The sequence below is a fragment of the Alnus glutinosa genome, chromosome 5 (genome assembly GCF_958979055.1).
Source record: "Alnus glutinosa chromosome 5, dhAlnGlut1.1, whole genome shotgun sequence".
Lineage (NCBI taxonomy): Eukaryota > Viridiplantae > Streptophyta > Magnoliopsida > Fagales > Betulaceae > Alnus > Alnus glutinosa.
Window position 1 is genome coordinate 33,061,714 of NC_084890.1, and position 16,069 is coordinate 33,077,782.

The 16,069-nt window shown below is 38.3% G+C and overlaps 1 protein-coding gene across 7 annotated transcripts in view; it reads left to right on the forward strand.

The window, feature by feature from the left end:
* The first annotated feature begins 3,568 nt into the window (after window positions 1–3,568).
* LOC133868422 (membrane-bound transcription factor site-2 protease homolog) overlaps window positions 3,569–16,069 on the forward strand; it is a 36,359-nt gene continuing 23,858 nt past the window's right edge. For 4 of the 7 annotated variants that reach the window (XR_009900332.1, XM_062305310.1, XM_062305311.1 and 1 more), the window contains exons 1-9: window positions 3,569–3,860; window positions 3,966–4,031; window positions 4,132–4,198; window positions 4,313–4,414; window positions 4,696–4,799; window positions 9,613–9,760; window positions 14,147–14,227; window positions 14,372–14,833; window positions 14,989–15,312. Coding sequence is in view for 6 of the 7 variants with exons in the window: in XM_062305310.1 (XP_062161294.1) it covers window positions 3,730–3,860; window positions 3,966–4,031; window positions 4,132–4,198; window positions 4,313–4,414; window positions 4,696–4,799; window positions 9,613–9,760; window positions 14,147–14,227; window positions 14,372–14,833; window positions 14,989–15,312 (1,485 nt within the window). In the remaining variant the exon portion in view is untranslated. The remainder of the gene's footprint in view (window positions 3,861–3,965; window positions 4,032–4,131; window positions 4,199–4,312; window positions 4,415–4,695; window positions 4,800–9,612; window positions 9,761–14,146; window positions 14,228–14,371; window positions 14,834–14,988; window positions 15,313–16,069) is intronic. The other 3 variants (XM_062305314.1, XM_062305312.1, XM_062305315.1) reach the window with 3 other exon arrangements.

Here is a 16,069-nt window from a genome sequence, read left to right on the forward strand (position 1 = left end):
GCCAATAAGATGGCGACACGTGTCTACCGTAATAAAAATATATAAATTTATTAAAAAATAAATAAAAATACTTTTTTAAAAAAAAATTAAAAAAAAAAAAAGCTGAAGGAGCCGGCCACCCCTTTGGGGGTGGCCTGGCCGCCCCCAGCCAGCCCCAAGCCACAGGGGGTGGCCTTTCGGGGTGGCCGGGGGTGGCGCGGAGCCACCCCAGTGGCCTGGGGGTGGCCGGCCCCTTCAACTTTTTTTTGTTTTTGTTTTTTTGTTTTTTTTGATTTTTTTTTTTTTTTAAATAAGTATTTTTATTTTTTTTAATAAATTTATATTTTTTTATTACGGTGGACACGTGTCGCTATCTTATTGGTGACACGTGTCGCTGACGTGGCATTTGACGAAATCTGTTAAAATTTTAACAGAATTTGACGCCAAGGATCGATTTGTAATTATTGCATATCACGAGGACCTCCCATGAACTTTTTAAACCATAGGGAGTGAAAAATAATTATGGTATACCACAGGGACTAACGGTGCAATTATCCCTATAAAATATGCATGTTTTTGATATGTAAAATGAAAGAATTAAAACTTAAACTTAAACTTTTTTTTAAAAAAAAAGTGTATTTAAGTAATTTTAGTTTATAAAATTATAGTATTGTCGTCGTTTCATGTCCTTGCAATGATTTCGACTAACTGTGTGAGTTTTTTTTTTTTTTTTTGGGGTAAGAAAACGATAGTTTAATGAGGTTAAGGGTGTGTTTGGCATTGCAATTTCGTAGACAAAAAATACGATTTTAAACCAAATAACAAAAAATTAACTGTTTGGCATTGCATTTTTAATAAATTATGATTTAAAAGCGTATGAAATATTTGTTCAAATCGTTAGTAATGAAATACTTTTTTGAAAACGCACGATTTTAAAGACTAAACTTCAATTTTAAATGTTAAACTGTAATTTTGCCAAAAGCTTAATTCCGTTTTGTAAAATCACATTTTCAAATTGCTATTTTAAAATTGCACTTTTTCAAATTGTAAACTCAAGTGAACCCTTAAGGGAAAAATTATTGGTAGTTTAGGAGGGAAAATGTAATTAATCTTTTTTTTTTTTTTTCTACATTTAACAAACGTCGACACTATGGTTTTCCTTTAGAAGAAGAAAATTGGCCAAATGTTCATGGTAAGGGTAAAATATGGAGAATTTCAATAAATTGCATGTGATACATACGTGATGGAATTTCCGTTTAACTTAACGATATTCCCTCAATGTGGCTGAGTGTGATAGGTAGAAGTTCATGAGGGCAACTTATAAATGAGTTGCTGTTCATAGAGTAGATGCTTACCCTTCAAATATTGATTTTGTTGTTGTTGGGAGAGATTAGGAGGTTGGGTAATGTAACAACCAATAAGGTTACAACGATCCACCTCCAACGATACAATATTGTTTGCTTTTGGCACCCTTGAATCAAATTTCTCAGAAGGTAACCTATCCTGATACTACTATCGCAGAAACACGCTTAATTACAGAGTTTTGATAGGTTAATAGTAATCATAGGCTTAAAATGCGTTGTATCAAGAATAGTGTGATCATACCAACACTAATGCACTAGATTCTATCAGAACTCGACAATTAAGCATGTTTTTACGATAGTAGTACCAGGATGGGTGACCTATTGAGAAGTATAATTTTGGGAGCAAAAAACAGACAATATTGTGTCGTTGGGGTGAGTCGATACTAATGGTATCAAGGTCATTGTCTAACTTGAGATGGAGAGAGCGTGCACAAGCCCATGAGAGTCACTAGCGAGCACTCGCTGTGACACCAATATGGGGTGATCCAATGAGGGTCACTAGTGGGGACGCTGGGTCCCAATAATGAATGATTGTTACGTCTCACATCACTTGGGTATGAGAATAGTGACCTCTTGAGAAGTCTGGTTAAGGGAAGTCAAAAGCGGACAATATTGTGTCGTTAGATAAGAGTTGTTATAAAGGTAATTACAAGATTTACTACAATTAAGTTAAATAAGAAAATCAATTATAACTAATAAAGTAAAAGAACACTTCAAAAATTTTAGAAAATTCATTTTGAAGCTTTAAGTTCAAACCGGGAGGTCTATGTTCCAATTAAGTTTTATGTTGGTTCTAACCGGGTGAGTTTTTGGTCAAGTCGAGAGGTTTGTTCCAGTGCGCTCCATTCGGGTTCGACTTCAGCGAGGTTTGTTTTAAGTGTGTTCCAATTTAGTTCGAACAGGACCATGCTGTGGTGTGTGGTTCGAACTGCTTGTGTTTTTTTGAATAAATTTTGGGGTTTTATGAGAGGGTTGGAATTTTATTAATTCGAACGGCTGACTAGAAAATTGGCTATATAAACTAATTTTTTAGTCATTTTGTCAATTCTCTTATCTCTCTCACGCCACACTTTCTCATTTTTCTTTAGTATTTGAACCCAAAATCCTCAGGTATTGATTCTAGAGAGTTTCCAAAGCCAAAATTAGCACAAGGAACGTGATTTCCAATGTTGGAACGTTGTTATAATAGATAGATTTTGGGTAAATCGTAAAATTCTAATTTTTTCCAAGTTAAACTGCATTTTTGTTGGTACAGTTTCCGGTACGGTGACGTGTCGCCTTGTGATTCGTTGCCTTCCTTAATCTGCGCTCTCCTCGTAATCTGCAAAATAATAAACGGCTCGTCGGACTATGGGGGTGCCGACCAGACTCCCACTCCGATGCCTAAGTCAGTTCAAACTAATTTTCTGGAAAATATCTGTAATCTCAAAAGCTCAGAGAATCTGCTTGTTTTAAATACCTGACGCAGTAGTCTTATTTATAGACTTACAGTTCACAGTTATAAAACCGCTAGAGTGCTTGGAGCATAATCTAATTAGGAGTCTGAGTCATAGATCACATAGTCTTGAATCTTATCTTTCTAATTAGGAGTCTGAGTCCTAGATCACATAGAATTCAAATTGGGTAGTAGAGTCCAAACTGGATATGACTCTCTTTAGCTAATGTCATTCTATTAGGTACCTTATCCCATATTTGATGGGGTAGAAGTCTATCTTGATATATTTTGAATATCCGTCTTTTTGGAGATAACGAATGGTCTTGTACTTAGGTCTGATCTGACCGGGCCAACCCGATGGGCTCGGCCCCCGATACTACCTTAGGCCCACATGTCTTTGGTGTTAATTATTTCTCCAACAATTTTTAAATGCAAATAATAGTTAGTACTAACTGCGTCCGCATTTGCATATGCAATAACATATAGTTATGATTAATATCCGCTCGCATGTAAAGTCTATCGCTCGTGGCCCTTATGGGCATTTCTAACTGTGCACGGATAATTTTGAAAGTTAACGTAATTTCAGGCATGTGTTGGGTAACCCATGTTTTTTTATTTTATTTTATTATTTTTAAAAAACATATTTGGGTTAATTTTTTAAATTCAAATTCTACTCAAATTTTATTTAATTTTTCTTTTCCAATTTTTTTTTTCTTTCAAATCTTTTTCATTTTTGTGTTAGGTTCTTTAAAAATTAGTAGAATACAATTAAAAAATTCGCAGACACAAAGAAGCTCCTCTTTTCATGGATAATCGCGCTTCGAGTTGAAACCAAATCATAGCATGTGAGGATAATGAAAGAGACGAAAACGATCCCCTGCCGGGGCTGAGAGACGAAAGAAGAGGAAGAAGAAGACGGATGGGGAGTAAAGTTGATTAGAAGTGATATTGATGGAGATGGAAGGGAGGCGAGTGAGAAGGTTTGGGAGGGGACGCACTCGATCTCAGGCTCGCTCTCTCCTGCCCCTACGCACTGCCGCAATCACTAGCACCGCCAACCTCTCCAATACCATTTCCTGTTGGTCAGTAATACTCTCTCTCTCTCTCTCTCTCTAACTTATTTTCTTCAAATTTGTTCATGACAACATAGAAATCTACCACTCCCACTTCCTCTCCCACCCCCGCAGGTTCTGCGACTATAAAATCTCTGCTCTGAATGAACCTCTTTTCCGTTTTGGACGAAGGCATGCCAGGTTTTCGCATCTTCTATCTATCTTGTTATTATTAGTACTGTTGTTGTTGTTGCTATCAATTATTACTCGCATCTGCCTGACTCACTCACTCACTCACCAGAAGTTTGAGGGTATGGTTTTCCATTGGAATTGGTTTTAGCCTAACCGCACTGCTTGGCGTTACTGTGGTATGGTCTCTACCAGACAAGAACTTTTACGTTTGCTTAATAATTAAAGTTTTGACAATGCTCTCAATTCTCAACTCAATTATTGTGTTTTTTTTTTTTTTTGGTTGCCACCAGATTCTCCTTTGGGAATTAGGCAGAGCCCTGCATCTTTTCCGCCAAAAAACAGAGCTGGGCAATCTTTCTACTGCGTTACTGTTTGGGTTTTCCCCCTCCTCGGTTAGTTTTGATTTTTCCCTTTATTAGTATTGAGAAATGATAGGGGTACCAAATTCTTTTACCAAAAGATGGGTACCAAATGATGTGGAGTTTATTCATTGGTACTTGTAGCATTTCTTTTTATTAATTGTTTTGATCATCTCCAATGAATAAGCTCCACATCATTTGGTAATCATCTTTTGGTAAAAGAATTTGGTACACCTAGCATCCCTCATTAGTATTAGCATATTATTATTAATCAAATTGACTACTACCTATTTGACTGCCTTCTGCGTACGTAGGTCTCTGGTTTGAGCATGTCGCTTGCCGATGCTGGGTATTTACTTATTTCTACCTTGATTTCTGTATCCGTGCATGAACTCGGGCATGCCCTTGCTGCTGCTTGGTCAGCTTCTTTCTGATCTTTATTTTTCTTTTAAAAAAATAAAATTCTGTTAAATTGTTTTCTTAGGGCATTAGTCGAATATAGTGTTGTTATAATGTGTGAAGAGATGAATTTCTCAAGAAATACTCTAACACCTTGTGTTCTTGGAGTTCTAATATTACATGTAAATGCGTTCTAATATTACATGTAAATGATGGAGTTGTACCATTTTTGTTGATTGTATGCATAATCAGATACGAGCAAGCCTCATATTTTTTTTTAATTGCTAATTCCTAATCTTTATTTCAAAAAAATCAGTTTGGCTCCTTAGAGACATCCAATAATATTGAAAATGATACAGGTATTCTTTTACATTCATTAATCGTTAATCGAATGAACAATGATGAACAAAATCATTGTTGAGTTGCACTCTGTTGCCATGTATTTTAATCGTAAAATCTCTATAATGAGATATTTCACTATTATAATGGACATTATTTACTAGGTGTAGGATTTTAAAAGCATTTTATTTGTTTCTTTCCTTATTTCTTAATAGGAGTTTGGCATTGAATGCAAGGAAAAAAAAGGTTAAGTTGGTTATAAGCTTTCATATCAAGTTTTGATATATTTACAGGTGCTAATAAGCGGAGAAAAACTACTTTGATCTACTATAATTCTTTTAGATAGCTATTATGGATGCCATTTAAATACTTTAATTTCATTATTTATAGAATTAAATTGTATGAAGTATTGGTTTAAGATTTATGTAAGACTTAGAAAAGGAGATTGATACTTACAAAAGAATCTAAGTCAGCATTTTTTTTTTCTGTGACAAACTAATGCATGAGGAACATGTATCAGGCATGCAAGATATGCAAGACTTTATATGTATTTTATATTTTGTTTCCCAAGACTTGGTGGATTTGGACTCATAAAATGTGACTGTGAGGGAATTTCCTTTAGCCTTGCATTAGGTTGAGGTTAGTTTCACCATCCATTTTATGATTCTCAGCCAAAAAAGTTTGGGTGCTAGATGTGTATTGTTGATTTTGATGTATGCTAAATAACCAGTACCTATTTTGTAAGTTCATAGATGTGGTTGCTTTTCAAAAGGCAGAAAATTGAAAAAAGAAAGGACAGAAATTTCCTACAAACCGGTTTGTAGGAAATTTTATACAACCCACATATAAGATTGACATGTGTCCCTTGGCATGTGAGAATCACATGTTTTTTTAATAGCATGTGCTTCTCATATGCTTTTTTAATAGCATTAATAAAAAAAATGTGATTCTCACATGTTTAAATGATACATGTCACTCTTATATGTGGGTTGTATGAAATTTCCTACAAACCAGTTTGTAGGAAATTTCTGTCCAAAAAGAAAAAGGTTGATCGACATGATTGTTTTTAAAAGATAAGAGAAACCACCTTGTGTATGTGGCAAGGTGGTCCATCACCTTAATTTATTTTTTTATATATGTTGAAATATTTAAGATTGCTGGGATGTGATCAAGACAGATCTTATGAGGGTTTTCTGGGACTTTCATTCTCAAAGCAAGTTTGTTAAAAGTGTTAACGCCACTTTTATTGCCTTAATTCCGAAGAAGTCTGGGGCTGTGGATCTTAAGGACTTTCGTCCTATCAGTCTTGTTAGTGGTGTGTACAAGATCATTGCAAAAGTCCTTGCAAATAGACTTAAAAAGGTGGTGGAGAAGATTATATCATCCCCTCAAAATGCTTTTGTGAAAGGCAGGCAAATTCTTGATTCAGTTCTTGTTGCCAATGAGTGCTTGGATAGTCGAATCAAATCCGGCGAACCAGGGTTACTTTGTAAGTTGGATGTTGAGAAGGCCTACGACCACGTTAACTGGGATTTTTTATTGTATATGCTGAGAAGATGTGGCTTTGGGGAGAGATGGTGCTCTTGGATAGCGCACTGTATATCTACGGTGCGATTCTCTGTGCTGGTGAATGGCTCCCCAACCGGCTTTTTCAGTAGCTCTCGTGGCCTTAGACAGGGTGATCCTCTGTCACCTCTATTGTTCGTTATTGTGATGGAGGCTCTTAGTAAGTTCTTCTTCGCTACTGTTCAAAAGGGCTACCTTTCAGGGTTCTCTGTGGGTTCTGGCAACAGCGAAGCTATTAACATTTCTCACCTATTGTTCGCAGACGATACTTTAGTCTTTTGTGGGGCTAATTCTGATCAACTCCATTATCTTCGTATGCTTCTTATTTCTTTTGAAGCTGTGTCAGGATTGAAGATTAATCTGGCCAAATCTGTGATGGTTCCTGTGGGTGAGGTGGATAATATGGACGGTCTGGCTAACATATTGGGTTGTGGAGTGTCCTCTCTTCCTATAAAGTATCTTGGTCTTCCGTTGGGAGCTCCTTTCAAGGCTAAGTCCTGTTGGGACGAAGTTGTTGGGAAGATTGAGAGGCGGTTGGCTAGCTGGAAGCGGTTGTATTTGTCGAAGGGGGGTAGGGTTACCCTTATAAAGAGTACTCTCTCCAACCTTCCTACATATTTTCTCTCTCTATTCCCTATTCCCTTCAGTGTTGCTAGTCGCATTGAGAAGCTGCATCGTGACTTTTTGTGGGGGGGCATAGGCGACGAATTCAAATACCACTTGGTCAGTTGGTCCAAGGTTTGTCTTCCTATTTCTGAAGGTGGTTTGGGCATTAGAAACTTGAGAATTTTCAACAAGGCGCTGTTAGGGAAGTGGTTGTGGCGTTATGCTTATGAGAGAGAAGCTCTGTGGAAATCCGTGGTGGATGCGAAGTATGGCTCTACTAGGGCTGGTTGGTGTTCCTTAATTCCCCTTGGGTCTCACGGTGTGGGGAGTTGGAAGAACATTAGGAAGGGGTGGAGCTTGTTTTGTAGATATACCAGACTTATCTTGGGCAATGGGTCGAGGATTCGTTTTTGGGATGATGTTTGGTGTGGAGAGATGTCCCTCAAGGAAGCCTTTCCAGTTCTATATGATATAGCTTGTGTCAAGGATTCTTTGGTAGAAGACCATTTGGTAGTGGTAAGTGGCACCTATCAGTGGGATGTCAGATTTTTCCGTGATGTTCACGATTGGGAGGTGGACGTTATGGCTTCCTTTTTTTCCTTACTGTATTCATCCAAGGTGGCTCAAGATAGGGGGGACAGGCTTTGGTGGACCCCCTCTCGCAAAGGGCTTTTTGATGTTAGATCATTCTATAAGGCTCTTGCCTGCAAAGAAGCTTCTTTTTTCCCCTGGAAAAGTATTTGGCGGACCAAGGCCCCATTGAAAGTGGCCTTCTTCGCTTGGACGGCAGCGTTAGGGAAAATCCTCACCTTGGACAACCTCAGGAAGAAGCGTGTCATTGTGATTGATAGATGCTGCATGTGTAAAATGACCGGGGAGACTGTGGATCATCTTCTTCTTCATTGCGAGGTTGCACGCGCTCTTTGGTATGTCATCCTTAGCCGGTTCGGTCTGTATTGGGTGATGCCTTCTCGGGTGTTAGACTTATTTGCATGTTGGTGGTCGGGGGGACGGTCCCGTAGTGCGGTCGTGTGGAAGATGGCTCCTTGTTGTCTTATGTGGTGCTTGTGGACGGAACGCAACGATAGACAGTTTGAGGACAGAGAAAGAACCATAAAGGAGCTCACTTCCTTTTTTCTTCATTCCTTGTACTCCTGGACGGCTGCGTATTTAGCACCTCTAGAGATTAGTTATAACGATTTCCTTGTATTGCTTACTTCTTCTTCTTCTTAATTGTCTCTCTTGTATACCCCCTGTATACTTGATTGCGTTTTTCGCTTTTCTAATAAAATTTTCTTCTTACTTATCAAAAAAAAAAGATAAGAGAATATTGCGCCCCTTGGGTCCAATAACTTCTATATATATATAAAAGAATATTGCACAACCAACCTATAATAATGGCTATATCAGTGTCTAATATTGTTCATGGTCAATGCATCAATTGCTTGTTAGTTTGAAAAGTCTATGCTCTAAAACTTTTATATCTTTAATTCTTTTATTGTAAATTTCTTCTAAGTATACCGTTAGTTTACATACAAAAAACACAGTTTGAGTAAAATATGGAATTTGAATATTACTACCTCTGTTATGTATATGATATACTTTGTAATGTTTCAATAACTTAACCAGTAGGTAAGCTGGTACGGTAGTGATTTTATGGAGTTTTAGATGGTGACATGATATAAGGAGAACAACTTTAGGTAAGTAATAAAATTCAACTAATATAGAAGCTTGAATAAAATGTCTATCAATTCTGGTAGGACCTCCTTGCCAGTTTTTACTTACTCCAGCTAAATTTTCCATATCTACTGGCAAAACTAAAGCAGAAAATTGAATTTTGTATTTAATTATAAACGTTTTAGAATAAATATGTGGTAGAATGCTCACATTAAACCCAAGAGTACAATCAATAAGTTGTCTGTTTCAATTAACAAAGAAATTATCAGTAGGATCAGGAGAACGAAGGACAGTGTAAGGTGGGATAGAGGGGTTCATAATTTCAATTACATGCTTATTGTTTCATTTCCAAGAACAAGAATTGTCAGGCTGCAGCTGGTATTGGGAGTTCGCGACTAATTTTGTATTTAGAAAGCATAATTTAAGTCATGAGGGAATCTTAAGTTTTAATGTATATTTAGTTAGTTATCAATTCCAGTCCATTTTTTGGAATTTGAATGTTTTGTGTAGTTGTTTATATATGTGACCCACATATGATGAAGCAAGATACGGCAAATTGATTAATCACTAAAATTTAGACCTTAAAGTGTGGAATGCTAGATTCTCATTCTTCATCCTGTAGGCACATCTTCAATGGAAAGCAGTGAAGGCATACGGATGGAGTACATTTCCTTTTTTCTTGCAGTTCTATTTCCTGGTGCTCTGGTGGCTTTCAACTACGAGTTGCTGCAAGCATTACCACAGTTTACTGCCCTTCGTGTATACTGTGCTGGTATTTGGCACAATGCAGTGGTAAGATCGTATGATATATTCTAGGCCTTAATAAATTTCACTGTTCTGTAATTTGGGGTATGTGTCAATTAAGTCACTACATTTTAATCTAAGAAATCTAAAGTACCTAGGTTTATTTTAGTTTTGACAATCAAGTCCTTTTTTTTTTTTTTTGATAAGTAATATAAAATTCAATAAAAAGCGCAGAGGGGCGCTACCCTAATACACGGGAAGTATACAAGAGAGCCCCTAAACGGGAGGAACAACTAATAAATTAAGAAAGTCTACAAAAGTAGAAACACCTAGGTGGCAAAGATGGGGTGCTATCCATAGATATAGCGTGTTAAGAAGACGCTTCCTTAATACTACCATTACAGTCTCGACATCTTCAAAAAGCCTCGCATTCCGCTCCCTCCAAATGCTCCACAACACACAGTGAGGAACTAAACGCCAAACATTTTTTGCTAGGCCATGCCCTCGAGAAGCACCCCACGTAGTCAACAAACCCAGCACCGATTGTGGCATGACCCATTCAATTCCAAATAAAGAAAACATAAAACTCCAAAGCTCACGGGCGGTGTCGCAATGAAGTAACAGATGATCAATAGACTCCCCCTTCTTTTTACACATACAACACCACTCAATAACCACAATATTCCTCTTTCGCAGATTGTCATGAGTTAAAATTTTACCTAAAGCTGCAGACCATACAAAGAACGCCACCCTTGTCGGAGCCTTAGCACACCATATATTCTTCCACGGGAAAGATGGACCTTCTTTCCTACTAAGTGCTTCATAATATGACCTTACTTCAAAATAGCTCCTTGTAGAGAGGTTCCAAACTAACTTGTCACCCTCTCCTTGTCGAATCGGAGTGGAGTACAACCGCTCGAAGAAAGAGAGCACCATCTCCATCTCCATCTCCCAGTCCTGGAGTTGCCGCGTAAAGAGGACATTCCAATGAATATTGCCATTATGAACCGCCATATTATCTACCACCATTGCCGCTTTGTTCCTCACAAGACTATACAGAACTGGAAAACAAAGCTTCAAAGGTCTCTCCCCACACCACCGATCATGCCAGAAACTGATATATGACCCATCCCCTACCACAAACCGAACATAATTGCAAAACTTCTCCCACCCTTTCCTGATATATTTCCAAACCCCTACTCCATAGGAACCCGACACCTCAATAGAGCACCACCCACCCTTTAGGCTCCCAAATTTGGCGTTAATCACCAAACGCCATAAAGCCTCTCTCTCCCTACCATATCTCCACAACCATTTACCCAAAAGAGCTTGGTTAAACTGGCTGAGGTTGTGAACTCCCAACCCACCTGAATGCAACGGAGTACATATCCTGTTCCATTTCACTAAATGAAATTTGGCCTCATCCCCTATGCCACCCCATAGGAAATCCCTCTGGATTTTTTCAAAACGGTTAGCCACACAATCAAGTCCTCAAAGACGCACATAATGAAATTGAAGCAATTTGATGGTGTGGCTCTCTACAATGGCTTTTAAACTGACAACATGTGATTTGACAATGCGGTTGACCCACTCTAAACATGAATTATGTTGTTGACACTAGAAGTTACTGCCTTTTTATTTTTTATTTTTAATAAGTGGCAAAGATTGTGTGGGGGGTGAGGGGTTGATCAACCCTAAACCCGTTGGGGAACTGGTTAGAAGGGCCTAGATGTGGAAGACCCGCAAATGCTCCCTCTAGAATAAGTTGGACCATAATCTGACCCCAACCCCATTGAGCACACAAGCGAGGACTTGAACCCAAGTATTGAGCAATGAAGACTGAGTATATAACCACTAGGCCGCCGGCTCAGTGGTTGGAAGTTACTGCCCTTCATAATTATGTGAAGTTCACTGGTGGTGGTGGTGGTAGTAGTGAAGGTTGGAATGGGAACCCTCATACTCTCACATCATCTATAATCAATGAAGAAAGTACGGTGTTTTTGAGAGCGACAACATTAGATTTTGTAATTTCCATCCATCTTTGATTGAATATTAATTGTTTCATATTCCAAACAAATTCGACATATGCGTTGTATTTTCTTATGTTTTGAAGCAGTGTCGGGTTTGAGAACTTTTTTTGATAAGTAATAAAACTTTTATTAAAACAAAGCGTAAGGCGCCCTTAAGTACACAAGAAGTATACACAGGAATCACCAAGCTAGCCCAAAAAAAGAAAAAAGAAGAAGAAGAAACCCACAAACCCACTAGACCCGCAGACAACACTACATCATGTGAACCTTGCATTTCCAATGCCTAGAGGGAGTGCTTGCATCGCCGTAGTTAATGGAGCTTTTCAAGTTCAGCAACTCCCTCCTGCCTTTGGTCCTTTGGCGCGCTATCATTTTTTTCCGATAAAACTCATCTTCAATGGCATCCAGGATTGCCGAGAACGGATCCTCGCCATGAACACCATCCATCGCCCAATCCAAGGGCATGTCGGGATGTAAAATACCCAAAGGGAAAGGAGATTCTCCATCCTCCCCATTCCAAATCTCGTCACCATGATCTCACACTACGATCTCACCATCTGGGCCAACGCTTACTGGCCACTTCTGAGACTGTATCAGGCCAATAATCTTGGAATCAGTTAATTTAGGCAAATATGAAATTGTTCCTACCGGAGAAGTGGAAGATGTTGAAGAGCTAGCTCATCTTCTTGGATGTAGAGTTGCTTCATTGCTAATGAAATATTTGGGTTTGCCGTTTGGTGCTTCATACAAGGCCACTGCTATTTGGAATGGAGTTATTGAGAAAATGGAACGTCGGTTGGCTTATTGGAAGAAACTTTATTTATCGAAGGGTGGTCGGTTGACTCTAAGAAGTACTCTTTCCAACCTACCTAGGTATTACTTGTCATTGTTCCCTATTCCGGTGAGCGTGGCTAATAGACTCGAGCGACTTAAAGGGATTTTTTATGGGGCAGCATTGGGGATGAGGTTAAATTCCATTTAGTGAATTGGAGGAGGATTTGCACTCCAATAAAATCAAGTGGATTATGAGTTCGAATTTTGATCAGTTTAATTGAGCTTTGTTGGGAAAGTGGTTGTGGCGGTATGCTATGGAGAGAGAGGCTTTATGGAGATTGGTGATCTAAGCTAAATATGACAGTATGAGGGGTGGTTGGTGCTCAAATGAGGTAATGGGGACATATGGAGTGGGAGTTTGGAAACATATTAGAAAGGGGTGGGATAAGTTTTCCAATGTTGTCCAATAAAAAAAAAAAGGTTTTCCAATGTTGTCCGTTTGAAGTGGGGGTTGGGTCAAAAGTAAGCTTCTTACATGATCATTGGTGTGGGGATAGACCGTTGAAGCTCTCTTATTCGGCTTTGTGTAGTATTGTTCGGTGCAAAGACGCGTGGGTGGCAAATAATATGCTCTTTCAAGATGGAATCATCCAAAATGTAATTTTTACACGGCCAGTCGAGGATTGGGAGATAGAACCAGTACTCTCTTTCTTTGAGTGGCTGTATTCTTTTCATTTACAACATGGAGAGGAGGATAGATTAGGCTGGAGCCCTTGCAAGAGGGGTAAATTTGAAGTGAACTCATGATATAAAGTGTTAAGTAGCCAGGATGGTCCTTCATATTCATGGAAGAGTATCCTTGGGGAAAATTTTGACACATGAATGTTGTGGTGGTTGAGTGGTGCTGTATGTGTAAGAAGAGTTGAGAGTCCATTGATTACCTTTTGCTTCACTATGACGACGCTAGAGAACTATGGAGCTATATTTTTACTTTGTTTGGAGTAGAGTGGGTTATGCCGAGAAGAGTCATCGATTTGTTGTGCAACTGAGGCGGTTCGGTTGGGTGTGATACCGTTAAGGAAGTCTGGAGGTTGGCTGTGTTGTGTTTAATGTGGTGTCTTTGGCGTGAGAAGAATGCTCGGCACTTTGAGGACGTAGAGACATCGATGAAAGAATTGAGGAAGCTTCTGGTTAAAATGTTACATCTTTGGATAGCGGCACATCATAGCTTGATTGTTTCTATTTTTGCATATTTTTTGAATTTATGTTCTTCTCTTTCTTTCTTTTATGAGTTTTCTTGTATACTCCCTATGTACTAGGATTGCGCCCCTTTGTGCTTTATTACGGATAGGAAATTACTTAAAAAAAAAAAATATTAATTGTTCCATTTGGAAAAATCAAAGGACTTGATTGTTTTAATTGTGTGTAGGTATAATTGCTTATTGCAAAATACTGGTGGTAAACTTTATTCTAGCCAATTTTGTAGATGTTTTTAAAAACTTTGGTAAGGCTTATGCATTTATTGGAATCTAAAATCTTAACTTCACTTCTGGCCTCATATGACTTTCATCTTTTAGCTAGCTCATAAGCTGCTAAATCAAATGCTGATTGCCTTTAGCTTTTCCTGTAGTGTTGTGCAGGTTGTGGATTGGTGCTATTCCTCCTGCCTCTGATCTTGTTTCCCTTCTACATACATAGTGAAAGCCCCATGGTACTATATAACGAGCATTTATTTGTTTCATATTGTTTTATGCATAGATACATGCATATGTATGTGAATATCTATCAGTATATGTGCATGGTCGGATTTGACACATTTTTCCTCCCACTTTTTGGAAATGGTTACCTGGAATAGGTTTTGGATGTATCTTCTACATCGCCTTTGTCCAAATATTTGTCTCCTGGGGATTTAATTATGTCATTGGATGGTGTTCATATCCATAATGCAGAAGAGTGGATGGAAATGACAGCTCTGATAGATAATGTGACACGTCAAATTACAGATCATACCGAATACGTTGAAGGATTTGGGACGGTCAATGGCAGAAAGGGGTATTGTGTACCCGATTTTATGATAGAAGATGGCCAGAAGATTCAATCAGTAGACAACCACTCTGCTTGTTCTAATGATCTTACTGCATTTGTAACCATTCCCTGTCTTGATATGAGAGTGTCGGATGGTGGTAACAGCAAAAATGGTCATCCAAAGAGAAGACAGAGTACCCACTGCATGAATGCTGAGGACATTGTCAAGCTTAATAAATGTGGTGATGGATGGGCGACAATAACTAATGGAAGCAGCTGCACATGTTCACTGGTAAATAGATGCTTGAATAACTTTTTAGTCTTTTTAGCAAGTTATACTTTCAAGTCTCATGTGCTTGGGACATAATAGAAAGTGATTCTTATACTGCTCAGCTGAATACAATTTTAATGGCGTCCATACTTATCAAAAAAAAATGGCGTCCATAGGATGAGTCTTGCTTAAGCCCACTTCAGATGTCGGGTTTGAGCTGGGTGGAGATCTCATACTTGGGATATTTTTCTCCAGAGTGCTTGCAACTTGGACGAAATTCATTTTTAGTATCCAAGACTTCTGACCTTATAAAATCCAAGTGTGTTGGGACTTTTGTTTTTATCGGTGATGTGATATCCATGGCACATTCGGTTCGTTTAACTGCTTATCAACCTCGTTGGGCATTTCATTTTGGTGCATATCTTCCAAATGTGCTGGAAAGGATTCTGATGTGCACATTCCACGTCTCTCTCACACTAGCTCTTCTCAATAGCTTGCCAGTAAGTTCTTATACCAATCTTATCTTTTCCAGCTTTGCATGTTTGTGCACAACTGTAATTTTGTCCATAGAATATTTGTATAGTCGGGAACAAGAGCTAATTATGTTAGGCTGTAAGTCCTAGTAACTAATGGGTTGTTCAATTGTTACCTTAAAGTCTGTATTTCACTTATGACTTCACGTCACACATTAAGCCCAAGTCTCATGAGCTTGCTGGATTTTACCTTCCGTTAGATAAGCCACTTTGATGAAAGGTGAAGGTGGGCAAATGAAACTAAATTTTGGAATGGACCATCCAAATGTAATATGATAGTCATACAGTTTGAGGCAATTAAGGTAATCAGCAAGGAGGTACATATTCTTTGAGGTTATCAGTTGACAGAGCATTATATGAAACTTATACTTATTTTGGGTTGACCCTGCTGATGTAATTCTTTGAAATATGACATTGGGGTCAATAAAATTCTTGGGATTGTCTCTTTCTATATCTCATCCAATTTGTATGGCTTTTCTTCTTCTTCTTCATCTCGTTCTCATTTAACAATCAATAAAAACAATCAATTTCTTAGAATATATAACAATATTTCAATGTTTACAAAGTATAACATTATTTCTTGTGCCAATTGAGATATAGAGACATTAATATCCTAACGGTTGACATTAATGAGGGGTAAACCAAAGTGTGCTTCTTTTTGGGGAGAGGGGTCAGTGGATGGGGTTAGAGGGAGTTTTTAGTTTTTTTAAAGTTCTTTATGTTT